The sequence below is a fragment of the Tympanuchus pallidicinctus genome, unplaced genomic scaffold, assembly GCF_026119805.1.
Source record: "Tympanuchus pallidicinctus isolate F22 unplaced genomic scaffold, pur_lepc_1.0 scaffold3, whole genome shotgun sequence".
In the NCBI taxonomy this organism is placed as follows: domain Eukaryota; kingdom Metazoa; phylum Chordata; class Aves; order Galliformes; family Phasianidae; genus Tympanuchus; species Tympanuchus pallidicinctus.
Window position 1 is genome coordinate 106,656,557 of NW_026294747.1, and position 27,254 is coordinate 106,683,810.

The 27,254-nt window shown below is 37.8% G+C and overlaps 1 protein-coding gene across 4 annotated transcripts in view; it reads right to left on the reverse strand.

The window, feature by feature from the left end:
* Positions 1 to 830: 830 nt before the first annotated feature.
* The window catches only part of GOLGA4 (golgin A4), a 58,355-nt gene continuing 31,931 nt past the window's right edge, over positions 831 to 27,254 (reverse strand). For 3 of the 4 annotated variants that reach the window (XM_052693322.1, XM_052693320.1, XM_052693323.1), the window contains 14 exons: positions 26,117 to 26,295; positions 25,425 to 25,556; positions 24,292 to 24,447; positions 19,292 to 23,490; positions 18,387 to 18,508; positions 17,675 to 17,805; positions 14,889 to 15,002; positions 13,951 to 13,971; positions 13,647 to 13,715; positions 13,024 to 13,099; positions 11,161 to 11,264; positions 6,727 to 6,813; positions 3,591 to 3,654; positions 831 to 1,584 (listed from right to left, as the gene is read on the reverse strand). In XM_052693322.1, coding sequence (XP_052549282.1) covers positions 3,625 to 3,654; positions 6,727 to 6,813; positions 11,161 to 11,264; positions 13,024 to 13,099; positions 13,647 to 13,715; positions 13,951 to 13,971; positions 14,889 to 15,002; positions 17,675 to 17,805; positions 18,387 to 18,508; positions 19,292 to 23,490; positions 24,292 to 24,447; positions 25,425 to 25,556; positions 26,117 to 26,295 — 5,420 coding nt within the window. In that variant the 3' untranslated portion in view covers positions 831 to 1,584; positions 3,591 to 3,624. The remainder of the gene's footprint in view (positions 1,585 to 3,590; positions 3,655 to 6,726; positions 6,814 to 11,160; positions 11,265 to 13,023; positions 13,100 to 13,646; positions 13,716 to 13,950; positions 13,972 to 14,888; positions 15,003 to 17,674; positions 17,806 to 18,386; positions 18,509 to 19,291; positions 23,491 to 24,291; positions 24,448 to 25,424; positions 25,557 to 26,116; positions 26,296 to 27,254) is intronic. The other variant, XM_052693321.1, reaches the window with a different exon arrangement.

Below are 27,254 nucleotides of genomic sequence, written 5' to 3' on the forward strand. Positions count from 1 at the left end.
AGCAAACATACCCTGAAGTCCTGCACAGGCTGCTGAGACGTGTGGCAACACGCTGGAAGACAGGGATCAGATATACTGCAGAAGCAAAAACTTTCTATAGCTGAAAATATTGCAAACAACAACAACAAAAATAAATAATAAAAAAAAATCTGACAACTGGTGTTTAATACAGGGGGAAAACAAATACTGCAACCAATAAAGCAGCATGAAGAGATTTTGCCAGGCAGCGAGTGAATATGAAGATGCAGCTCTGGGTCCTTAGTATCAAAAGCAAGGAACAGAGTGAGCATCCCCAGAACAGGGTGATGTCTGCTCCAGGCAGGTGCACCAGCAGTGAACCACTCCTTCCTAACACTACTCACTGCTCCTGTAAAGCAGACAGGGAACCTGCTTAAGCAGGGGGGTTGGATTCGATGATCTCTCGAGGTCCCTTCCAGCCCCTGCAATTGTGTGATTTGGTGATCTTTCAGGCAGGCAGCGTGTTCAGAAGCCCTGCTTGTGATCAGAGATGAACTTCTGAGGTTTGTTGTTCCTATCAAAAATAATACAGAGGATTGATCAGCTTGAAAACCTTCACAAAGCAAACCTCCCTACTTGCTACACGTTATCTCAATATGCACTGAGATAGATGCACACATTACACTATCAGCTCAGTATGCACCTGTTTTACAGGTTGCTTTCCCTGGAAAATTTGAGTAGCTGCACTGATTTCTCAAGCTCTTGACATGAGAGCAATTTCAGCCTGGAAACGTCTCAGGAAAAGATGTCCTGAACAGGAATGAGAACGAAACTGGTGGAGCCTTTCAAAAGAAGCAGCATACAACAAGAAGTTTCAAAATTATACAGTAAATAAACTTTATTTCATCTCAGCTCCCGCCAGATTAGTGCTGTCGACAGTCACATATCAGCATATGATACAGTTATGTATTAACTATTTACAATTTACAGTAATGTATATTTTTTTTTCTCTCCAGAAAATATAAGTACAAAAGCTAGAAGTAAACAAATGAGGTACTGCAATTCGGATTTATTGTAGGCAAAAGCATATAGGAAGTGACCTTTAGCAAACAATCAGATCAAATTGGTAGAGGAGTAGTCAAACAAGAGTGCCCAGTTCATCCGGAAAAATCACCTCAACTGCTATCCATCCAAAAATGTATTGCACTATTCATTCAAAAATAAAAAAATAAATAGAAGAGACAAACCATTTAGTTCAACTCTTAAAAAACACCCAGTGAAACCTGTATAGAGATACAATGGGCAATTCCTTCCTAGGGTGGTCTTTTCTCTCCTTTAAAAAAATAACCTTTAACACAAAATAGAAGAGTGTTCAATAGGAGAGAAAAAAGACTCATCCCCAGATGACCCCTGATTAGCGTCTCTCGTCAAGGCAGTTTTAACTATGTTCACGGTCCAAAGGTGGTGCTGAGCTTTGGTTCTTGCTGTTCCTTTTGTGACCTTGAATAACAGCTCTTCTTCTCGCCCCCCCTCAAGAGGCAACAGACAGAGATATGAACGTGTTTCTAAGCAGCACTGTTAGGAGACATTCCCACTGTCATCTCCTCAGGACGGTCGTAGCCATGACTAGAGAAATGGAAAGAGAAAAGAAATGAATAGACAGTATTTTATTAAGAGCAACTCAGATGCACTTACTATTAAACATGAAATTATTATTGATCATTGAGATACAAGAATTTCAGATTAAATCAAACGACCGCATTATGAGGCAATTTTGATTCATAATTCCATTCTGATATTATCGCAACAGTTGAGAAGGTTGATTTTAAAATCAAATCAAGTCAAAAGACCTGTAACAGAACAGGCAGAAATACTGGAAACAGTAAAGTCTGCCATAGTGTCACACATCGATCCACTTAAAAACTCAATACAACTGCTGTCCTCTGTGCATAAGGTCTGCCATCCAAACTGCAGGGAAGCCCAATTTGGGGGCTATCAAGATCACAACTTCCACAATGATCACCTTAATTTTCAAGTTTCATGCACACTAGAAAATTATTCCTTCTGCTGGCAAGCCATTAATCTTAAGTTACAAAAATATTTGAGATAAACTAAAAAGCAACAATGCAATAATGAGGGCTGCAAAGCTTCCATGCCTACTGTCCTACAGTACAGGCATTTGCTAACAATAAAGCCAAAAATCAGGCCCTCCTGTGACAGCTGAGAACATACAAAGCTTCTACATCAGCACTACAAAAAGCACAAGGATTTAAGTTTCAAATGTGCTTCCTGCAATAATGTTGTAAAGAGCTTTGTTCTCTCATTGCTAACAGTTCAATTATTTTTAAAAGAAGCTGCTGATTTTGTCAAGAAGCTGTTGCATTTTGAGTGCAATAAAGTGCATTTGCTACTGTATTTAAAGGGAAAGGTTTAAAAGATCACAAAATAAAGTGGAAAGCGTGAATGTCAGCTAAGAGATTCTTTTTTCCCTTCAGAACAAATATTTTAGGCTGTACTGGTAAGAGGAAAAGATCGGCCAGCTGCACTGTGTGGTCTGGCAATGGAATGGGCCCAGGCTGGTCCTTTTTGGGTGAAGGGGTGCAGGCCAGGAACACGTGCTGAGCAGGGCACTGTGTTACAGCCAACAGCGACTGCTCCAGGTGCACTGAACTGAATTCTGGCAACTGTGCAGAGTTATTCCATTGCAAAGGATGAAGGAAAGTTACACTGACCATATCCTACAGCACTCATCGTGAAGAGTTTATTAAACACCATGCTCTAATGGTAACATTAGGCAATGCAAAAAGCATTGCCAGGGCATTTGCACGTTCTGCTCCTCTCTGAGCCACTGCTCTTTCACACTGTTTGTTTAGCTGGGTTGCTCAAATGCAACCTTTTCCTTTAGATCTACGCCAGCTTTTGCTTTCTTGTAACACCACGAATAGCATTACACTTCCTTCGTGAAAAGAACTTAATAAAACCTGAGAAAAAGGCAGAGTAAACTGAAAGCATAAAGGTCCCCAAAGTGCTCTCCCTAATCTCGGTGCCCTACGTTCTCTTGACACCAAGCCAGGGCTCTGATTCAGAAAAGTACTGACTACTAAATGCCACCATACTCCAACCACTCTACAGAGGATGTTTCATTAAGCCTTTCTCAAATAACACGTTATCATATTTAGAAGATGTACAAAATTCATTTCAGACAGTACCATTGTTTTCAAAACTGACTTATCTACTCACTTATTCTGAAACCTACAAGGAGATCAGAAGATGGATTAGGATAAAGCCATCTACAAAAAAGGTAACATTACACATCTTTGATTTTAAATAAGATTTTTCCCCTATAACTGAGATTTCTGCACCTCAATCAACGTTTCAAGTTATTCTTGTATCTCAGAAAGACTGCTTTTGAATCTATATTTACCATGCTCAGACTTGGATTTGTAATGTAAGAATAAAGCAAAGTTTATCATATGCTTACAAAACAAAGTCTTAAAATGCTTTTGATTACCAAAAGGAGCCAAGAGAGGAGGAGAAAAAAAAAAAAAGAAAAAAAAAGCAGAAGAATGATTAATATCATACTACAGGTTTTTATCTCCAAAGGAAACAAGTACATATTAGGCTTCACTCACCCACATGCTAACTAAGCACAGACTGATGGAATATTCAGAAGATACCACTGCGAGGTGAGGCAAACTACAAAGCCAGGAAGAAAACAGCTTATTGGACTACATGGTAAAGCACAGGTAAGAATGCTGTGAACATCTACTAATTACAGATGAGATTGCTGCAGTCAGGTCACAATAAGTAGGTAACAAAAAACACATTAGTGTAGGAGATACATTGGTCATACACTTATTATTATTAAGGGATCTGTTAAAGGTTTAGGTAGAAACCTCTTAAGTACATTCCTACTGTTTAAGACAGACAGACTAAAAGGACAAGTACTCACAGGCCCTTCCTGACACACGTTTGTTCCTTTTCAGTAGCACATTTGATTGACAATTTACACACTAAAATAAAACCTTTTGGCTGTAAATGCACATACAAAACCAGCTAGGCTTTACATTAAAAATGCACACTGATAAGTTTGTAATGTTATTACTCATTACTGCTATCATTCTGGTATTGTGTGGAGAAACACGACAATCATGTTAGCACACATCAGCAAACAAACCAACCCCAGCATCTCTCTCTGCAGAATCATTTATGACTCCCCCACTTGTTTCAGTGTGGAACAGAATTACCAAAGATTCGCCACAAGCATTAATTTGTTGTTTGGTAAACAAATGCAACTTTGAAACTGAAGACAAAAATGACTGTGTCCTTCGTTAGCTGTATGCACAGCAAGTGCTTATATCTGACTTGCTGTCAGATGTCTAGTTTTTCATCTCTGTGTACTTGGAAAGGACAAAAATGACAGGCTAAATCTGAGCCAAGAAACACTGCTATGTGAAATTGGAGACGTTTCTCATCAACACATCAACTTCTTTGAATTTTGATATTCAGAACCATCAAAGCACTGGCAGCCTGGAAAAAAGTTCTTTGTGTGACTGGCCATAATTTAGTCCCAAATTATTAGTTAGTACCAAAACTTGTTGGATTAACTTGAAGTTTTCTTTGGTATCAGAATTTGTGAGCACCTCTTTTGAGAAGACCAAGTTTCACGTGGAGCTGAAATATAAACTCCAACTCTAACCTCACTTCTGACCAACTCAGAATGGCTCCTAAAATATTATTAGAGTGCAAATAAATAAAATAAAATAGAAAGTCAGCTTTCTAACTGAAGGTCTGAAAAAGAGTCTTAGGAAAGCCATAATTATGGCTGTATTTATAATTTATGATTAGTTATATTATTTTGGAAGCAAGAGTAGTGTGAATAACTTCAAATGATACAGCAGAGATGAGAAACTGGTTTAAATAAAAGCCTTTTGAGAACAAAAATAGGACTTGCAGCACACAAGACATTACAGTTACACTTTTATCAGCATTTACACGACCTTCAAAGTATATTAAAGACTGCAAGGCTGACAGAAGAACAAAGTCTACAGGAAAATGCTGTAGTACCAAACGCTTTCCTCATCTGATACCTCACGCTGATGAAATGATGGAAACTTTCTATGAAATTCATTTCCAGGGTTCAACAGGATGTTTATGCTGATGCAGTAGCATTATGAGAAGTGCAGCTACAGGTGAAAACATTCCAAATCTGATTTTGTTTCTGAAAGTGTTCAATCTATCCAAGAGGCAAGTGAGAAAAAGTGAATGCAGCTCTTTCTCTCACTTAAGTCCCTAAATATTGTACCCAGCTAATCCACAAAGGGAAGGATCACAATACTGACTTCAGACAAAGCTATTACTGCAGTTTTTGTCTTAATAAAAAGTAACTCTACTGTATAAAACAGTAAGAGTAATACCACATAAATATTTATGCCCATATATTCTTCATCTCTTTTGGCCCTGCTTCTGAAACCCCAATTCAGCTCTTCAGTAAAGACAAAGTATTTAATATGTTTGTTTAAAACGGAAAGGCAAACAGAAAACAAACAAAACCTATCACCACAGACATTCCAAAACCACAAGGATTGAAGCTGGTACAGCTTCAGCTTCCACTCTATCCCTCAAAAAATTTAGGGGTAAAAATAAAAACAATAAAGTAATAATAATTAAAACAAAGGTTAGCAATATTTAATTATTTACAATTAAAAGGAATCATTCTCTATTGAATGTCCCACCACTTTTACACTCTAATGCATGCCTCAATGCAGATTGATTGCCATCACTTTATTTCCTCCCCCAAAGCTGCACAAGGTCAAATCTTGCTATTGTATTACTCAGCAGCACTGGTGAAAAGGCAGCACTGCTGAAAATGTTTAAAATTCTTATTTTTCATTTGTCCTTACTGAGAGTTAACTGACATATTTTGATGCTTCCTTAGTACAATATAAATACATAAATAAACAAATTCTTGTTAGGATACTGACACAAAATTCCACATATATGGTTTTATAGAGAAATGGTTTTAAGTTGAAGGAGAGAAGATTGAGGTTGGATGTCAGGGGAAGTTCTTCACTATAAGAGTGGTGAGGTGCTGGAACAGCTGCCCAGAGAGGCTGTGATGCCCCGTCCATCCCTGGAGGTGTTGAAGGCCAGGTTGGATGGGGCCCTGGGCAGCCTGGGCTGCTGTGAAATGTGCAGGTTGGTGGCCCTGCATGTGGCAGGGGGTTGGAGATTCTTGATCCCTGAGGTCCCTTCCAACCCGGGCCATTCTGTGATTCTGTACATATTCCACTTCTGTAGCACAAATCCCAAGCAGGTGAACTAATGAGTTTTCTATTCTACAAGCAAATGCTGTTCTTGTGTTTAACAAATATTATACTCCAGGGCTGAAAAAGCCCTCTCTTCTACCATTTTTTTCCATAGAACACCTATGAATTCAGAATAAACTTCTGAATTTAAATAACACAAATATTCCCTCAGTTAACTATTTTGGTAAGAAAATTAATCTCAGAATAGCAGCTTTCACAAATGCGGTTTAGACAGAAATTCTAGTTAAGAAAATGTGCTTGTTTTTGGTTTTTTTTTTCATTTTTGCTATAACCTACTGGCAGAATTTGACATTCCATTGGAGGGAAAGAGGGGGAGAAATGGAGTTCTCCTGAATGAAGAAAGTGTGAAAGAGAGATCTAAAGTTTCCAATTTCTTATTCTTGCAACATCACCTCTTGCACTTCAGCTTATTGAACGTAAGCTTATTGGTACAACCTACCAGTGGTCGCGCATCCTCTCGTTCTAATATCTTCTGAGTCTGATCAGCTGGGAACTTCAGCACTGTTGTTATAACCTTGGCCATTGTCTGAAAAGAAGCAGATCATCTGTAATTATTATCATGTGACCTGAAATGCTTCTTAACATTTTAAAATATGCTTCTCTTGAGAATACTGTTATTCTTTATTAATGTCACCAAAAAGCATAACGAAAGGAATTAAAAAATAACCACCAGTTTCATGCTGTATCTGCATGGCATGATACATTATGTGAAATACATGGAAGCCAGGAGTGTTCATTTCACTGTCACAAACTGCAGCTCCTGTACTACTATGTAAGCTCTGGAGTATTCACGTCCATTAATAACGACAGCAAACTGTTGCCAATCCTGCTCACGCCACATTTAATCTTAATGCAGCCTTTCTGAAAAGCTCATCTGAGGCACGTGGAACCTGAAAGAGTCTTTATGAATTCACCTATATTCACTGCACCCAAATATTTAGTAAAGAAACACAAAGAAATGAAACACTGAGAAAGATCCAAATGTGAGATGTAGAACTGCAGTTGTCAAAATATTGTCAGCAGGTGCACAGTAGCTCGTATTTAACCAGCAAAACATTTAGACAACCTCAGATGGAACATGGTAGAATATCAAACTTTCGTGCAAAGCAAGCAATTATTTCCCTTCTAAAAACAGATTAGGGGGAATAAAAAATTCCAGCAGACACAGAAAGTGGTTCTGGTGACTTTCACAAGAAAGGGCAAGGTAAGAACAGAACGTGGCTGCTACAGGAGCTGGAGCTGTTGCTCTTCAAGAATGCGGGTGAGATAAGATTGCTGCTCTCCAAGTCCACTGCTTATTACCAGCCTCACCACACGTGGAATGAAGAGGGAGACTGCAGCAACAAAGCAGCTGCAGGACAAAAATGACCACAGCTAAAAGAGGTAGACGTCTAACTTGCAGATACTGCTTCTGTCTATAATTAATTAGGGATAAATACTGAATATAACAAGTCCTGTTGAAACCTTTCAATTAGAAAAAAAAGCTTCATTTAAATATATCGGTAGCTCCCATAATTAAAAAGAGCCTTTAGTGCAGTTCCCAGATACAATTAGGAGCATTCCCAGCATCACAAGCAGACCCTGTGATTCTACCATCTCTTTTGGCAAAACCCTGATCACAGTGATCCGGGACTGAAAGATCAGAAAGCACTGAGCTTAGCTTCAAACTGTTTGATTATTTTCCACAGGACACAACGGCGTGCAAATGTTAACAAAAAATATACAAACACTGCAAATACTGCATGAAGGCACAGATTCTTACGTGCCAACTTAAACAGAGGCTAAAATCTTCTTTCCTGACAAGTGTTTTGTAATTCATTGCTCTCAGTGACTTGAAATTTCCCATGGTCTTTGGGCTACTACAGAGATTCTAAAGCAGAAGAACACAGTGGAGAACTTACTTCACTAACAGCCTCTGTCACTGGGGATAACAAAACAGTAACTGAACATACGTGGATGTTCCTGGGTGTGCATCTCTGTACCCAGCCACTGACAGACTCACAGCTTTCACAAACAGAATAACCAGTCCTATTGCTGAGATGCCAGCTGGCCTTTCTTTCTGAGTCAGTTATGTGAGCTCTGTAAATAATGCTTTCACAGTGATTATCCATCAGCTCTCTTCGTTTAGAGAGCTGCAGGTCAAAGCCAGACCCTTCAAAAATCATGCAGGAGTTTGACAGAAATATCCCTTGTCATTGTGCAGTGCACAAAAGCATGGCCAGCTGCCAGAAAAAGATTTGCATGAATTTATTACCTCTGATATGTGAGTTGGAGAGCAGCAAAGCCTGAAGCAAGTCTGACAGAACATAATTCTGTGCTGTTTCATTCACCCCTCTATCTAGCCGATGGAAACACATTTATCAAACACATACAACATTCAGACCGACTTTCTGACTTCAGAACAGACCCCAGGTGGCACAATGAAGTAGCAAGGAGAAGCATCTGCCACAATGGTCCTCCAGGACTTTTGCAAGACTTCAGATGAAGTGTGCAATAGAGCTGGAAGTTCAGCTGTTCACGTGCTTGTAGAAAATGCAGTGTTATTGAACCTGCTTGTGTATGCCATGCATCTCTGAGGTCAGATATTCTGAACAAGGTGCATGCTTAAAAGTTGGTGATTTCATTTGATAGATTGTGCCAAGGAAAAACAAAGGGAAAAAGAATTAAAGGATTGGAGGGGAAGACAATAAACGTTCCCCAGCAAATGCAAATGTGCACATCAGTGAAACAGCTTACAAAGATTGTGATGAGCTGCAGATTATACGGGTTAAATGTTATAGTCATAATTACTGAGTCTTAGCTACTGAGCCACTATCGACTCTCATTATTTCTCTTAGCTTTCCAGCACTTTTGCACAACTGATGCATTCACTCATCCCCCCACAGAGTGGTTTTTGTACTCTATAAAGGATCTCCAATCAGTGCAGTAGGAAGAAACCAAACTATTTTCAAGACATAGTTGAGTACACCTAAGGTATGAGATACAACCCTGACTGCAGAAGCTAACCTCAGTGCCTTCCAGTCACATAATCAATGGCTGAACAACAGCACGAGATCAGCTTGAAAGCACTATTTGAAGCAAAATTGAAGAAACCACCAAAATACCTTCAGGTTTACATTAGCAAATATGTAAATATAGGTATGTTAGCCTTCATTGCATTTTAGTTTTTCATTAACAAATACCAGTACAGCTACATCTTGATCACCTAATAACAGCAATACCAGAAACCTTTCCTTTTTTGCAACATATTAGAACATTTATCCTCAAATAAAAATTGCTATGATGTTATCAGATCAGATTAATATGAAAAGATGATAGAAATACAATTGCATTCAATTTAAGTTTATCATTCATTACCTATCTAAATCCGATTTCCCAAAGCTAATAGCTGTAGTGCTTTGAAAATTGTTTATTATGCCTCTTCATTTGAATTAAATTTACTTTCCCTTTCACTGATATCAATTTTAAAACAATGCCTTCACAAGTTATTACAGGAACTCAATGTCTATTTTTCCTGATACAGTTTTTCCCCTCATCTGCTTTCAGGAGCCTTTGTGCAGGAAATGTTGTAGTGGCATCTTCCAATTGCAGAGTGTAATCTCCAGAGCAAATACATACACACACAAATACAGATATCTTTCAATCACAGCAACTGGAGGAATGACTGAATGCTTGCTACCTGCACCAACAATACACACCAGTCATCCATCACAGTCTCGTGGGGTGGCTGAAGTTGGAACATGGCTGACAAAGTTTGTTACTGTGGTTAATGTTTAAGTCCCTCAGAATTCAAAAGTTATTGTAATTATCCAGTAATTATCCAGTAATGCACGTATTTTTCGTTAGTGATTTCAATCAGATGCTATTAAGGTGAGAGACCCAGCCAGTGAGCCACAGGCCTAGGAACAGAAGCTAACTAGTGATTCTAGTTTGTTTTGGATCCAGGATTTATGTTTTTCATAAAAAAGAAGTTAAACAGCAAAGTAAGAAAAGGGATGAAAAGAGAGAGGAATCCTGTCAGGACAAGAAGTCCTGTGTAGAACAAATTTTATTTCATAAGGAGCACAGTGAGGACAGACCCAACTAACACAGAAACCTGCATAAAACCTTTTTACTTAATAGTAGTCCAAGTTGAAAGCAGCACAACAAAGAATGGAGAAACTCCAGGGAGGAAAAATAAATATTTATTCACATAGCATTTATCATCCAAGAAAAATGTTTGTGTTATGACATACCTCCTTTGAACCTGGTCAATCTCTTAGCATCAGTATTGTTACAAGCAAGTAAAATTCCAACATGGGAATGATTTCACAAGCTTGTCAGCATACAACAAGGAGCCTACTGTGCAGCTTTTCTCTGTTTTTAAAAGTAAGTTAATGCTAACTAGTGAAGGTACACAGATTTGGGTGCCTTATAAAAGATTTTTAAGGAACAATGTGAAAAAAAACATCATCTTCAGAGCTACTAACAAGGTAATATTTAATACAACTGTAACTTAATCACATTTGCACCAAGATAACATCACAAAAGTTTGCTAATATAGTGCATATCAGCTTTCAAAGTCCAGTAAGCCTGACTGACACTAAGACTTCTGCTGGTAAAATAACATCTACCTGTAGAGGTATTTGTTTCTGTAAGTACCTTGGTGAGAGATGTGACACTTCCTCCCCCTCCCCAGTGTTATCTCCTTTCCCTTCCCCTACGTTTTATCTCAGTATCTCTTTGTAAAAAGCCCTGGAAGTCCACTGAATCTTTTTACAGTAACAGACAGTACACGATGAAGCACCAACATCATGGCACTTTGGATCTATACAGTGAGGAAGCTCAACTTCACTCTAACCCACATCACACCGCTGCATACAACTTTCCATACCTTTGTCTCACGACCCATCATATATTCAAAGAGCACTTTCCTCAAGTATTCAAACTCAGTAGGCTCTCCAAAGAGAGAAACGTCAGCATGATGAAGATTTCCATCTGTGTAAAGAAAAATAAGTATATTTATACTGAGAGAAGTCACAGTGCAAACTGTTGCCATTCACAGTAAGTCTTCCTCCAACCCTGATGGAGTAGCAGTATCAAACACCAGCATGCCAGGCTGGCAGCAAAGTCTTGTGGCTTTTATTTATTTTTTTCAATTGGTTGGAAACAGAAATGCTGAGGTACTGACAGGCTGACTCCTGTCCTTACCCCTGCCATCAAAATGGTTCCAAAGAATGTTTACCAATCAGGTGATAGGCGCTTTATATATAAAAATATAAATATATATATTAAAAAAAACCAACTCTTATACATCATAAGAATGTGTGTACTCACAGTCAGAAAGTGACTGAAACAAAATGTAACCAAGTACGAAACACGGGCGTAGCGACCCTAATTCTGCCAGTGCCTAAAACCTACTTAGAGCAATTTCCTGAAGCTTAAAATATAATGGATCAGCACATTTAATTTAATAAATTTAATAAATAAATTAAATAAATTCAAATAAATAATCCTCAACAACTCTACTCATGAAGTTTTGTTTTTAAATGAAAATTCAGGCATCTCTTCTTTTTAACTCATACCAGACAGACTTAAAACCTATTTCTTTACATTCCCCTGTTTTTCTTGACTATGACTTGATTCCACTTTTGTATCAGTGCATCTGCAATCAGAAATTATACCAACTTAGCTTTCAAAGGGATTGCAGAAAAAATAAACTGATGTAACAGATTATGAATTTAAGATAGTTGAAAACAGGGAAAAGTAGATATAAAAAAAAAAAAAAGAAATAACTGCAAGTGTTTATATTTTTTTCAGTGAAATGTGCTTTATTTGTATTAAAAAGAAAGAATGTTCAAAGAAGGCAAACAGCTGCAGTATGAGTTCAAGAGAGAAACTTTAGCTGTCTTACAGACAGCTTAGACAGGAGATACAGGATGCACAGAAGGCAACAAAAAAAAGGAGTACAAAGTTAAGAAAAAGAAAGAAAGAGGCACTCATGGGTGTGATAGGCAGTGGTACACCAAACTATGAATATAATCGTCAAGTTCTGCAAAGACAGCAGTGAAGGATAACTTTTATGAGGAATACTGATAGAGAATAAACTAATAGTTTAGCTTCTTACCAAGCTAAAGAAGGAAGATAGAAAGATGCATAATTTAACCCAGCGTCGCAGGCCAATGGCAAATTAAATTAGCTGTTTAGAGTAGATATTGGACTGATTTGGACATAAGTCTTAGGAGAAAGTGGACTTTTGATAAAGAAGAAATGGTCCACAGAGAGGGGTTAAAAATACTTGCTTGAAGTAACTCTGCATCACAACTTTTTAAAGGAGTGTTCTTAATAAATCTGGATAGAGCAAGGAAAGTAACAGTACGGTAATCCAGGTGTCAGAGCAGGAGACCTTGGAAAGGACATTTAGTTATAAGAATGGCAGGAGTCCTGACATGGAACACAAGAGAGATTTGTGAAATGTAATAATTGCATAGTTAAGATGTTTAAAGAGTCACAAAGACTGCACTCAATTAGCTAGGGTATAATTGCCCTCCACCCTATTTTCACTGAAACTGCCTCTATCAATCCCCCCAGAGATAACAGATGCTGTCTCACTTGTAAGACATCAAACAGAAATGCTACATGATTTGTAAAAAACATTATGAAAGTGTTTCAAAAAACCTGATGTTTTAATAGATTCTCTAAACAAAAGCATATCTTTCAAATAAACAAGCTTATGTGATGAAAAGCACGTACACACCTCTGAGTGGTGTCCCAACTGATGTGACGTACATTTTCTTTTCATAATGTCTCAGCCTGTCTTCCAGTACATGAATCTAAACAGAGCACAATCAAGATCAGAACTGTTAAAAGTAAGTTAAAAGTCAGCCTAAGAAGTTCCAGCTAAACATCCTGACATTCTAGTAGAGCAAAATATATTTGCCCTTCAAAATGTTATTAACAACTGTGCCTAAGGAAAATGGTGCATACATGTATATAGACACAGGAGAACATCTACATATATACATATTCATATACTTAAATACATGTGACATATACATGTATATATACATACACCCATATAAAAACACAGATATAAGATTTCTTACTTACTTTACCTAAAACCAGAAGATCTAGTTTAGAAAAAGTGGGGAACCATGATTTGGTATTTTCATACCCCGGGGACTGAGGAGTACTTTGAAAACGTGCATAGATGTATGAGTCAAAACTCTTTCACATGTATTAGTATCATACTTCCTGAGTTGTGCTCCTGAGTACTGAGCTGTGCTCCACCATCAGTTGGAAGGAACAAAACATTTAATATTGCAAATACAGATCATCAAAAAAGATGATGTTCTCCCCTTGTTCAAGCAGCACCCTTACCTGCTCCTTGAACTCCTGCTCTTTCAGCTTTGAATCATTAACAAGTGTTGTCTTCTGTGCAAGCTGTGCCTGAAAGAACAGCCACATACAGAAAATTTCAACAAACTACAGAACATGCTTCAGTGGCTCTGGGCAGCCTGGTCTGCTGGTAGGTGACCCTGCACATAGCAGAGGGTTGACACAGGAGGATCACTGTGGTCTTTTTCAACCCAGGCCATTCTGATTCCATGATTCTATGATAAGCAGTACTGCTCGTTTCAAGGCATTACTTAGGGGGAAAAAAAATAAAAAAATCCAAACTTACCTGAAGTTCTGCTATCGTTACCTGGAACAAGAAAAAAAAATCAGATGAAAATGCAGATATGAAAAAAGAAAATATCAAATATCTCATTCCCTTTAATCATTAATCATGCTTAATCATATGACTAATCCAAGATGATAAACTGAGATGATCAAATCATACATATTCTTTCACGAAGATGCTTCTATACTTACAGTAGCCCAAAATACTTTTTAACGCTTGCTTGTACTGATAAGCATCAAAGCTTGTATTTAAATTCTCTTGGGTCTGTAATGCAATCATCATAAACAGAACTTGAAGAACCTAGCATGTCTTAATACACAGTATGCCTAACGGTGCTTGCTATCAAAAAGCATATTCTCAAACTAAGGTTAATAGGAATTTTCTGATCAGTGACAACACCACATAGACTCTTCCTCATCTCAGTGTAAAAACAAGTCATATTTTTGTCCATCAAAGGAGAATTCCTCTAACTAAAACGTGTTCTCAGAAAGACACATGCAGACACTCTTCTTTCAGTACAGGATTCTCTGTCCATCCTCGATATATTCAAAGGTCTATTTCAGTAATCTGAGGAATTTCAGCAAAAAAAAATCCTTTTTTTGGAGGGGGAGGAGGAGGGCAGGGGATTTTTTGCCTCCTATGTGTTTTTTTTGTCATTACTGTTGCTTTTAGGTTTTTTTTTTTAAGAAGGAAAGGAAATTGCATTGGATCATTAGAATGTGATTTTCTCCTCTAACATCTCATTAAAAAAGGTAGTATCAAACACTGCAGAGTAGCACAGGTTCACTTTGGAAGGAGACGACACCTAAAAGAACAAAACGTACACGAAGGCGAATTTCAGACAAACAAAATTCGATTTAGGCTGCACGTGTAGAACTTCACAAAGACAAAAACACGTCACACCTAGAGATACAACAGTAATGTCAATGCCAGCTCACATTTTCATTGTTCCGATGGTCCTTTTCTGCCATCCTTTGCTTGTACTCCTTCTGCAGCTCCTCTAACTGTGTCTGCAACTCATGAACTTTTGTTGTCATCTCTTCTTCACGAGCCTTCAAATTACAGGAAGAAATCTTTAGTTAAACAATAAATAATCATCTAACCACTCAAAACTTAATGACAGCAGACTGACAGCAAAGACTTAAGCCATATACAGAAAAAATAAGGCAGAAATCCAGTATAAGGCAAGTGAAAAAGAGCAAGAAACAACCAACCATAGGGGCTGAACAAGATTCTATGTTTGCATGGTTTCTTTATACTCTTCTATTTAAATAGTCGAGAACTGGCAAAGCTAGTTGATTTTACTTTACTTTTTTTTTCTTTTTATGCTAAGAATCTAAATTCATTCATTTTCTAGACAGCTGCCCATTGAAATAAATCAAAACTGCATGCACACCATTTAGTCATAGCAGGGAGCTAAAATGCAGAAAAGCAACTAGAAAGGATGATTAAAACTTCTGTAAGATATGATATACTTGTACAACCTACTGAGTAGAGATCATGATTTAGAGTTTGAAATAATTAGAGATCATGTGAGGTTCCAGCATGGAATTACATTAACTTCTTGTTCTATACAGCATCTGGCATACTCTGAAAATACATAAACCACACACTATCCAGATTAATTACAGTTGCAAACGAAGACTTCAATAAACCACAGAACCTACCCTTATTCACATGGGGATATGCATCTGAAATTACATATTTCAATTTTAGCTTAGACAGGCTTTAGATAAACTAGCTGGAGTACAACATTTAATTTTTCTCTAATTATACTCGTTAGTTTACCTATAGAAGAAAGACAGCCCTCAAATTATAGGCTGTATTGATTTACAAGTCTATAATTAGGGAGACTCTGGTGAAATCCTATGTGATAACAGTGCTTATAAAAGATAAGCAGACAGCACGTAAAGCAAGACAAATTACCAGCAGAACATTTTGTAAATAACTCATTCTAACAGAATGATTTATTCTTGCTGGTCTTTAAGGATGAACACATCAAGTTAGTCTAATTTTTAGCATCATTCACCACATTTCAAGTGCAAGAGCAAGCCACAAAGTTACTCTGATCAAACTTCTTTCCTCCAACTGGCATGATTTGTGCTTCATCTCCTTACCTCTTATGACTGAGAGAAACCTCTCTGCATGACGTTCTTGATTCAAAGTTTCTCAAACCTGTCATGTGCCAAGTTGGGTATATTTATGGTAGTAACTGGTACCTTAACATTAAATTGATAAAATCTGTGGATGCACGTGCTCCACTTTTTTTAGCAGAGATTCTCAGTGAATTTAACAAATATTCACTCACTTTTAAGATTCTTGCAGCTCTTTTTCAGAATTCTCTGAATTGGTGCAAGGTTTCATTATTGTTTTGCCACAGTAACAAAAACACTCACAAATACACCAAGAAATAAACATGGTCTGTAATTCAGAATATCGCACTACACCTCATTGTACTTTGAACATCACTGTTTGTGCCTCCAATTGCAACAAAGTCAAACAGAGCATAAACTTGCAACCCTACAAACTCTGTCCAGTATGCCTGCTTGTCACATCCATACAGACTAAATGTATCTCAAAGCAGAAAAGAGCTACACCTTCACAATTTCACATCACTGATCTATTTTGGCCTTCACAGTAAGGATTTGAATGGCAGCATTCTGCAAACGCAGGTATGATCTGGAATGATGTATGTCATAAAAAAAATTAACTTCATGGTTTTATATTAGCCTATTTTTCTAAATTCTGTGATAAAAAGAAAAAAGGGGGGCTGTTAAAATCCTGTCGCATCCACTCAGATTGCCTCATGTTCAAAAACAGAGCAGGATAGATCATCTGCCTGCAGATTTGGGATTTTTTAGAATAAAATATTCAGACACAGCTCTTGGGACTCAGCATAAACAAACAGAAGTTCTCTTTATTACTGCAAATGGTTCTATTCAAAAAACAGTCTTTTAAACATTATTTGTGCAAGCAGAACTCGAATGTCCAAAGATAAAGTCTGCATCCCAATACAGTAACAGTTTAGCACCTGAAAGCCATTCAGTCCACTGCAGTATATTTTCTGCACCTAAGCTCCTGCTTGACTAAAACAGAAAGCATCCCTGGAGGGTCAATTATCTCTGATACTGAAGTTGGCTGCTAACTGCTGGTTGGTGAGATATCAGAGCAAGGCTATGCCTACAAATGTCATGAAGACAGACTGTCCAGCTAAAAGTAAAAAATGGAAGTTTTACTTGCAAAAAAATTCATAGAAAAGAACCTTACTTTAAGAACTGTGGTACCAATCCTGACAGAGTATGTCACAGAAGGGAGCTACACTGTGAGGATATCTCTAGCACTGTATTTAAATCCTTGCTAGAAGCAACAAAATCATCTGGGGGATCTTAAATTTTAACTTGCTTTGGTTGCTATGATCTGGAGCACAGAAAAACTGCTGGAGGACATAAGGATTTATCACAGATCAGAGCTGGGGGCTGATCTTTGCTGTTCTTACACATTCCAAAAACACAACCAAATATTTTAATTGGAAACCAGGTCACCACACATGTAAAATATAATTCAATCAGAGAGATTTAAAACATCTTTGCTACAATGCATTACAGTTTTCTGTCCAGTTCTGCAATGAAAAAAGAAGAGTTATTATGAAATTGTATGTAAGTATCCATATGTGTATGTAAGTATCCATATATGTAAGTAGCCAGATCACTTTTTAGAAAGATACCTCAAGGATTTCTTCATATTTTTTCACAGTTCTTTTCAGATCATCGTCTTTTTCTGCAATCTTTTTATGCAACTGAGTTGTCTCTATCTGGTGATTTTCTATCAATTCAGATTCTACCTCTTGGGCTTTACCTGTTCAAAATAAGAGAGGAGGCAAAATCAAAAGGCATACATATTTGGATGAGTGAAGTCACAATGCTATTTTAAAAGCTTAAAAAATTTAAGTAGGTATCTGTAAAAAAAGCTCTTCAGGAAAACATATTATATTACTTGATTCTAATCTACATGAATGTTATTGTTAGCATTCTGGCATCTGGATCATGTTTTTCTGCCTGATGTCAGACCTTCTCTAGGAGTTAAGATCACAACCAGTAATTACCAACTAATTGCATCTCTTCCTCTATCCAGAAACAGCTGCAAATTTTCAGGAATTCCTCACTCTTAGGAGCATTTTCAGTAAACACGAAGTCAAGATACTTTCTTCTCCAACCCCAACTTACATTACGGTGGCAAAAGATCAACAGTAAAAAAAAAAGCTGAAATACACTGTACTCTGGTTACAAAGAGCAAGAGAAGATTCCCCTTATTTCTCTAGGAAACAACAAATCATTACATACATATCTTCATCAGAGATGCAAATAAAATATCTTTTCCAAAACACCTGGTTACTTTCCAGCCTTTCCATTTTACATTTACATTACTGTACCACTTACTGATGGTCTCTTTTACAGCTGTTTCCAATTCCATTTCTTTTTGAGCAAGCTGAGTATTGAACTCCCTCATTAGCTGCTTTAATGTAGAGTTGTGCTTTAATTCAATGTCTTCTTGTTCACATCTGTACAAAAAAGTAAGAAAAAATTCATTGAGAAAATAGAAGTTTGAAGAGTATGAGAACAGTTTAACAAGGGAAGACATTCAGGAAGTTTCCAAAACTATTTTATAACAGGTTGGTTTTGAATTCTGTGGGATTCTCCTTTCCATCTAATTCACCTGGAAGACACAGGTGCTTCATTTGTAAAACAAAACAAACAACGCAGAATTGGACCATCATGTGCCATTATCCTCCCATTCTGCTTCCCTCAAAGATACACATTTTTTGCCCAAAACTTTGAACTAAAGAGCCCCCATGGTTGAGTTTTTAGGAACTTCCTTGCCTGATAAACTATCAGAACACTGAACAACATACCACATTTTTTGCAGTACATACGGACAATTCTTGGTACTACTTGTTTTCCTCCCACCACCCCAGTTCACACTCTGAACTTTCAATTGATACTGAGCTACTTCACAGGATAGTGACACCAAGCTCTCAGAATTGAGCTTTAGTCAACTTTGTTTCTTGTTTCAGGAAACTGTATCTTATGTTCTGGTAACGCGGAAAATAACTGTCACTGAACAATTGGAGTGGTATTGCTGTGTCAAACGAGTAACCGTATTTTAAACAGCTGAATCAAATAATGTTTTATGTGTTCCTTGCTTTCTGTTTAAGTCTATCTAGAAACCAAACCAAACCAAACCAAATCAGTCATCATTGCACTGTAAGAAATCATGCTATAAAAAGGCCTTCCTAAGGTTTAAGCTGTTAAGATGTTAACCACACTGGCAATGAAGAACTTACCTGATTTTCTGCTCCATTTCCTCCAAGGATTCCTTCTTAACCATGTCAAGCTCCTGTTGATGTTCTTTTCGCAGAGTACGCAGGTCTTTCTGAAGACTGTTTACATCCTTACGTAGTTTCTGTTTCTCCCTGTCAGTCTCCTCCAGTTTAGCTTGCAAGTCCTTCTGCTGGTTCTGCATGTCTCCCAGTAACTTCTGCAGCTCCAAAGCAGATTTAGCCTTTTCTTCAGCATTTGCTTCAGAAGCTTTCAAGCGGTCATTTCTTTCTTCCAGCTGCTGCTGTAAACTTTTTAGGCTTTCTTCATATTTCAAACCTCTATCTTCCATCTCTATCTTGTGCATTTCATTTACCTTAGCTAGATTATCTTCCAATTCTCTCACCTTCTGTTCTAAAGAGTGACTGACTGCATCTTTTTCCTGCATTTTTTTCTGGAAATCTCCAATTATATTCTCCATATCCAGATTTTCTTGTTCTTTAGCTTTCAGCTCTTCCCTACTACTTGCTAAATCACCACCACACCGAGCATGTTCATCCACTAGCAAGGAGTATTTTCTAGCCTGCTCTTCGAGCTCTTCCCTGAGGCTTTCAGTCACACTCTGCTCCTCTCTCTGTGTCTTCTCAGCACATTCCAATTTTTTAAGGAGCTCTTCCTGTTTCTTTTGCAGTTCTAGAAGAGAATCTATACCTTCACGTTGTTCGCTTTCATACTTCTGCAACAGCTTGTTTTTCTCTACCAAGTCCTTCTGTAACTTGTTAATTTCCTCTTCGTGTGTCTGCTGGACACTCTTAAGTATTTCATTTTTTTCTTGCTCTATAGCAGCCTTAGCACTCTCTATTTTTTGCAGCATTTCTCTCTCTAATTCCATGGAATCTTTTGTTGACTTCATCTTTTCTTCCAGGGATTCAATTTTGGCCTCTCTTTCCTGGACTTTTTGTTCCAAATGTCTTACCTGATTTTCTCTATCTTGTTTTAATTGCTCTTCCTTTTCTTCCATTTGAGACATCAATTGCTTTTTAATAGAACCAATTTTTTGCTCTGCCTTCTTTTTCAGATCTGCCAACTTCGTGCTGTTCTCTACATTCAGTCTCTCTTCCAACTCCTTCAGTTCTTCCTCTTTGCTTTTAAGTATCGCTGATTTCATTTGATCAAATTCTCTCTCTTTCGCTTCGCATTCAGCTTTCAGAGAACCTATTTCCTTTTCAAGATTGAGCACTTTTTCCTCAGCCTCCTTAAACCGATTGTCTTTTTCAAAAGCAACCTTCTCTGCCTGCTGGAGTTGCCAAGCTGCCTCTTTTTGCTCCGCGTCTTTTTGTTCATTATACCTCCTAAGTTCCTCCATCAAGGAATCATTTTCTGAAGTTTTCTGAGCAATGCGTTCTTCCAATTCAGCAACTCTTTTTAACTCTGCAGTTAACTCACTTTCTTGTTTTTCTATCCTGTTTTCCTTTTCCTCCAGTGCACTTTTTAAACTATCCAGATCCCTGCCTTGCTGAGCCAGCTCCTCCTTCAGCTTGTTTAGCTCTTCATCTTTTTTAGTGGCTTGGGTATTGCTTACCTCAAGTTTGCTCTGCAAATCTTTAATAGTTTCATGATTTTGTGTAAACCTCGTTTGTGCTTTTGTCTTCCACTCTGACAGCTTGGCAGTACAATGATCGACCTGCTCAAGAGCCGACGCTTTTTCTTGTCTCAGTACCTCAATACTGGATGATAACTCCTGTACCTGGTTTAACAACTGCAACCTCTCCTCTTGATGTTGAGTGCTTAATAGAGAGATGGCCGCTTCCTTCTCTGTTAAGCTCACCATGCTTTCAATTCTAACGTTAAGCTCATTTATTGTTTTGTTGAGAGTTGAGATCTCCGATTCTTTCTCCCGGAGTTCCTCTCTCATTGAGGTGACAGCATTGATATTTTCTGATAACTCCTTCCTGAGCTGTGTTATGCAAGTTTCTTTTTCTGTTGCTGCTTGCTTCTGATGCCCTCCTTCTTTTTGCAATTGTTCCTTTTCTGTTACAAGACCTTCAATATCAGCCCTCATGGACTTTATTACATTGTCCTTCTCTTGCAGCTGCTGCACTGACTTATTCATTTTAACAATTACCGCCTCTTTAACTTTTGTAGCTCGGCGCTCACAATCTGCAATTTTGCATGTCACTATACCCATTTTTTCATTACATTTTTCAATTAATTCATTGCTTTTTGTTTGCAACAGAACTTCTGCGCTCTTCCAGTAAGAATCTAATTGTGCTACGAGCTCCTTAACCTCAGTTTCTTGTAGCTGAAAAGCCTCGATTTTTTTCTCATAATTTTCGCGATCCTTATTGTGAGAAGACTGCATAGTTTGGAGTTTCTCCTCCAGGGCTTTCAGCTTATCAGCCAGCTCAGTAACTCTGGCTTTGTCCTTCTCTTCAATTGCTTTCTGCCTGCTGATCTGCTCCTGAAGTCCTGATTTCTCTTTCAGGGACTGACTAAGATCACCTTCCAGCTTTTGGAGCTGCGCTTTCAGGCTACTTTCACTATTTGACAGAGCGCTCATTTGAGCCAAGGACTGTTTTAGATCTTCTTGCAATTGCTTCAGGGTCTCATTCCTCTTGACCTGCTCCTCCTTCAGTTGGGTTATTTCTGTCCTTGAGTCCTCCTTTTCAGCACTGCAGGTGGCAAGTTTCTCTTTCAGATCTCCAAGTTCCTGCTCTTTCTCTTGCAGTTCCATTTCATGTTTTTCCTGGAGCTCTTCAGCCTGCTGATTGAGTTTCTTTTCCCAACTTCGGCTAATTTCTTCCAACTCCCTCTTATGAGCCTCAGCCAGACTCTCCAGTTGCTCTTTCTGATTAGATTCCAGTTTTGACACAGCATCATTGATTCCGGCTGAGCTGGCATGTGCCATTTCCAATATTTTAGCATTGAACTCACTCTCTTTCTGACTGAACTCCAATTGCTTATTTTCAAGCTCTTTCCTTAGCTTAGATTCCTGCTCAGCGAGTTTCTTTTTGAATGCTTCCTGCATATCTTTTGATTTCTGCTTCATTTTCTCCATTTTGTTTTCCTGACGCTTTAGCTTATTTTCATAGTCCCCTTGTAAAGTACTAATTCTCTCCTCTGCGGCTAATAGTTTCTGTTTGAGCTCTTCCATTTGTTCATTCTGTACTTTCCTCACGTGCTCGATGTCATTTTCCCTTTCAGTTAGACTTTGCTTTGCCTTATCAGCCTCTCCTTGTAGATCCTTCAGTTGAGATTCATATTGCTGTGTTAGAGATGTTACTTTCTGGGTGTTTTCATCGCTTTGTTCTTGCAAATGCTGCTTCAGGTCACGTACCTGAGAGGTGCACAATTCTAACTCCTTCTTGACTTCGTTCAGCTGGGATTCAGTTCTTACTAACTGCTCACTAAGTTCCAATTTTTCTCCTTTCAGGTCCATCAGCTTTTGTTGGAGCTTTGCTAATTCCTCTTCATATTGCTTTGCCTGCTCATCAGAAGTGCTCTGCTGAGATAATGAAGCCTCAACTAGCCTTGCAGACGCTTGGACAAGTTCAGCTTCAGATCTTTGTGCAGATTCCTTTAGTTCTTGCTCACGTGCTTTTACTTCCTCTAGCAGTCTCTCCTTCTCCTCCAATGATTGCTTCATTTGGTTCAGTTCCTCCTTCAGTACCTTCTCGACTCCTTGAATAGACATCTCATGCTCTTTTAACATAATTCCAACCTCTTCTCTGTGTTGATTCCTCTCTGCTTCCAACTTTCCTTCAAATTCTTGCTTTGCTTCACCCAATTTACTTTTCCATTCTGAGAGCTCTTGTTCTAAATCCTGACGTACTTTCAGTGCTTCGGATAGCTCAGATGACAATGTTTCTAATTCTGTTTGTTTCACATCAAGTTTTTCTAATGTTTTTTCGTTCATCTCTTCTATATGCGTACGGAAAACCGTTTCTTTCTCTTTCAGTATCGTATCTATTTCTTGTTCTTGCTTCTCTCTCATTTTTTCTATCTCAATTACATGTTGCTGCTGTAAAATTTGAAGCTTTTCTGTCCAAAGCTTTTCCTGCTGCTGCTTCACGTTCTCCAACTCCTCCTTGTGTTTTTCCACTATATCACTCACTTCCTTGTCATGCTGCATCTTCTCAGACTCCATCAAAGTGCTTAATTCCTCTGAACGCTTTCTGTCATCTTGTGAGCACTTTGCAAGAGAGCTCTCCAACTCAAGAATTCTCTGTTAGAAAACACAGTTTTATTTAATTTATCTAGTTTGTTATCGACCTTGCTTCCATTAAGTTGAGTTAGCTAATGGAAAAAAGAAGTTCTATTCCACTGCAGTGAAAACAGGCAAAATAAAAACTTGGAAATTAATAACTCAAACAACTTAATTCATGCAGTGTATAAAAGAACAATGTTGTTTGTTTAAGAACAAACAGGATTGGAGTACAGGTTTCTTGAGTCTACAAGGGCTATTTGGCTTTATACCTACATACTAGTTTTATCTTAATTCCACCTCTTATATCATTGCTGCTGTAAAGATGAAACTCCTCCATAGGCTAAATTCACAACTTTAAGTTTGAGAGTGGTTGAATAAAATGCAAACCTCCTTTAGGAAAAAATACAAACTTTCCTGTGACAAAAAGCAAAAGACACTTCAAAAAACTTAGCAAATTTTTACTACTTAAGCAGCTTTGTAAGCATTCGTATGGTAGCACTACCCACAAATTAAACTGATGAAAGCACTGTTCTCCTGTACCACACACATAAAACCTGCGCTGATGGATACTTTATATATTACACCATGATACAAAGTGAACAGATTGCTCTATTTTGAAATCTGATCTTGTAAAAAAAAAAAAAGTACAAGCTGTAGCTTACTTTGGTAATACGTAACATTTTGGTCACCACTATTACACTGTGTAATTCAGCCAAACCTGAGCATAAAACATCCACATTATTTGTAAACTTGTCAGAGTTCAGAATATTCTGAACGGCCTTCTTAGAAAATGTTTACATTTCTGTAATATTTACTCACAGTTCTAAAAGTCTCTACTTCCTGATGCATCTCCTCGAGTTTTTTGTCACATTCTGACTGTATTGCTTGCTTCTGCAGCTCTAGTTCTTCTAAGGCTAGGGATTCCTGTTGCTCTTGCTCTTGAAGGGTTTTTAAGCACTCACTCTGATTTTTCTCCTGTACCAAAATGAGTAAGACAATACACTATAAAGATGGCCCACACCTTCAAAAACAGGATAATGGGAAATCTACCAACAAGTTAGTAGGAATCATATAGTAATCACATATATTTCCTCTACATACAAACACGTGGTGTGAATTTCTGTGAAAACAGATTATTACAGATCATTTCCATTTTCTTTACTTGGCAACCATTTGCCTTCCACTTTTTCTTTTTAAATGCATGACAAACAATTCAACTCAAGCATTTCATTTCTGTTTGGTCACCATTATCAATTCTAACACCTCTGGGGAACAAGCATCTGTCTCCACTTGATTCTGCTAAAAGATTTTTATATCTCTATTTCTTATAATTAAAAAGTCATCTTAAAAACAAATAGAAGAATACGCTCAGGAAGGAACAGTCAACATCTTCTGTTCTAGTCACCAGCCATCAAAGAAGAGCAGAAAAGAACACCTAGCTGAGAAGTGAAACTGCACAGTGAGTTGAGGTGGACTACAGATTACAGCAAAGACCCACCAGGATCTTTTCTACCAGAGATCAACCACTGCAAATGTGTGACTCTGACAACATCACATAACCAGACATCATGAAAGTCAATGCTTTTCATTTAACAACTTCATTCTTTGTACCTCGTTTTCTCTAGTTGCTGTGGCCAATCTCCAATAACCCAGAGGTAGAAATTTAAAAAACAAGTTTAACAAAGAGAGTTAAAGAAAAAAAAAAACAGTAATAATTTTTCACAGAACATGCAGCTGTCAGTGATTACCAACACTGATTCATTATCCTTAACTCAGTCTGGATCATTGTAGCTGCTTATCTTTCACGCTCTGATGTCTCTGAGCTCCTTGACTTTTGGAGAGCACTCACATCTGAGTGCTAAAGGACTCCCATTGTGGAATGGGATTTAAAACTTCTAGCACCCACCTCACACTTAGAGAAATGTCTTTCTACACATTTTAGGAATGCTTACAAGAGCTGCCTTCATCTTCTCCTGGAACTCTCTTTCTTGGGCCTGCAATCTCTCTTTTAGCTCCTGATCTTTGGTAGCCATTTCTTTTTTATGTAACTTTTCCAGCTCAGCAACACGATCTTCTGAAGACTTCTGGCAACCAAACATCACAAAAAAACTAATTTCAAAACATGAATTAACAAAACATTTTGTATTGCTTCCCAATAAGAAATACAGAGCAGAGAAAGGAAACCAAAAGCATTTGCTTCCTTTTAGTAACTAACAATTATTTGAGACACTTCCTAGAAATAAGTCCTGTCAAGTGTTATTTTCAAACTTCAAGTCTTCCATAGTTCTCATAAAAGAAACATCACATTTTCAAAAGGTTCTTCTACAAAGGTGAACGCAGTGTTTTCAATTTTAGTTCAGATGTAACAACAAATTGGAACAGAAGCTTCTGTCTGCGACTTTCCCTCTATTCCCATTATTTCATGAGCCAGAAGAGAATCATCACCTGACCTTAAACAGCTACCGACAGCTTACATAGATGCTTTACCAATGAATTACATTATGTAAGTAAATCATTCTCCCAAAGCATCAGTGAAAAATCAGCAACATAAACATCAATATTGAATGCATTTTAGAGCTATAACTTATTTGTAATTTAACGATTAGGTTAAAAAACAACAATAAAAGTGAGTTTCAGCTTTTACCTTCATAATCTCAACCACCTCTTGCTTCACTCTCGTCAACTCTTGCTGAAGATTTACCCTCTCTTCCTCACTTGCCTTTTCTACTGCTTTGATTTTTTCATCCATTTCTGCCTGTAATTTTTTCCGGGCTTCTTCTGTTCTTTGGGCCGTACTCAGAGCCTTCTCAAGCTCTTCAAAAGCTGGAGAGATTTTAAAAAACATAAAAAAAAATGCTCGTGAGCTTATGAATTCATCAATAATTCTCATCATTTTATTATCTAGAAAGGAAAAAACTGATAAATGGCTGTGAATGCCTTGTTTGCTTTTGGATTTCAGTAGCTTCTCTTTCTTCCCCTACAATCCTTATAAGGTATGTAAACCATACAAGTAAAGCTACGGCTCTTTTTCCAGCCATAAGCAACAAATAACTTTCTCACTTTTTACTAAATCATGAAAGAACTCTTCCTGAACAGAATACTCAAGTACAATGGCATTGTACTTTATTTACCAAAGAATTGTTGCTTTCCCACAGCATAACCCTGGTAACCTTCTCTTTAATACTGTGTAGAGATGGGTTTTACTAATTTCATCTTCTCACTGCCTATCTTCAATACAAACTGCTATGAACACAATCGGAAGGGACACTGGAAAAATGTGGGCTCGTGAAGATTGCCTTGTGCTTCTATAAACTTTGTAAAAAAAAATCTGAGGAAAAAATATTAGCATTTGTTCTCAAAAGAACTTGAATATTTGTAGCGTGTGTCAAAGAACACAAGCACAAGTAAGGACAGACACGAGTCTGCTGAAACACAACTTAGGTATCGGAAGCAATCATCTCACAGCTGCTTCTTACCATAACAAATATTCTAGCCTGTTTCATTCACTTCTGAGGTGATCATTTGAATATAGAAAGAAAGCAAATCGATTCTGGAGTTCCTGAATGGGAGCTGTTTTGTTACGATTTCTCAATACCAGTTTCAATATCCAAATCCCTCGCTGGAACTGACAGCAGAATCTCCAAGACTGACACAAGACTAGGAAGTATTCACTATCAGGGAAGTCCCTTTTCCTGAGAAGGGCATAAGCAGAGAAGCCTCTGCTGCATGTCAAAGGGAAATTCAGTCTCAAGACAGCACAGAAATTCAGTCTCAAGACACTC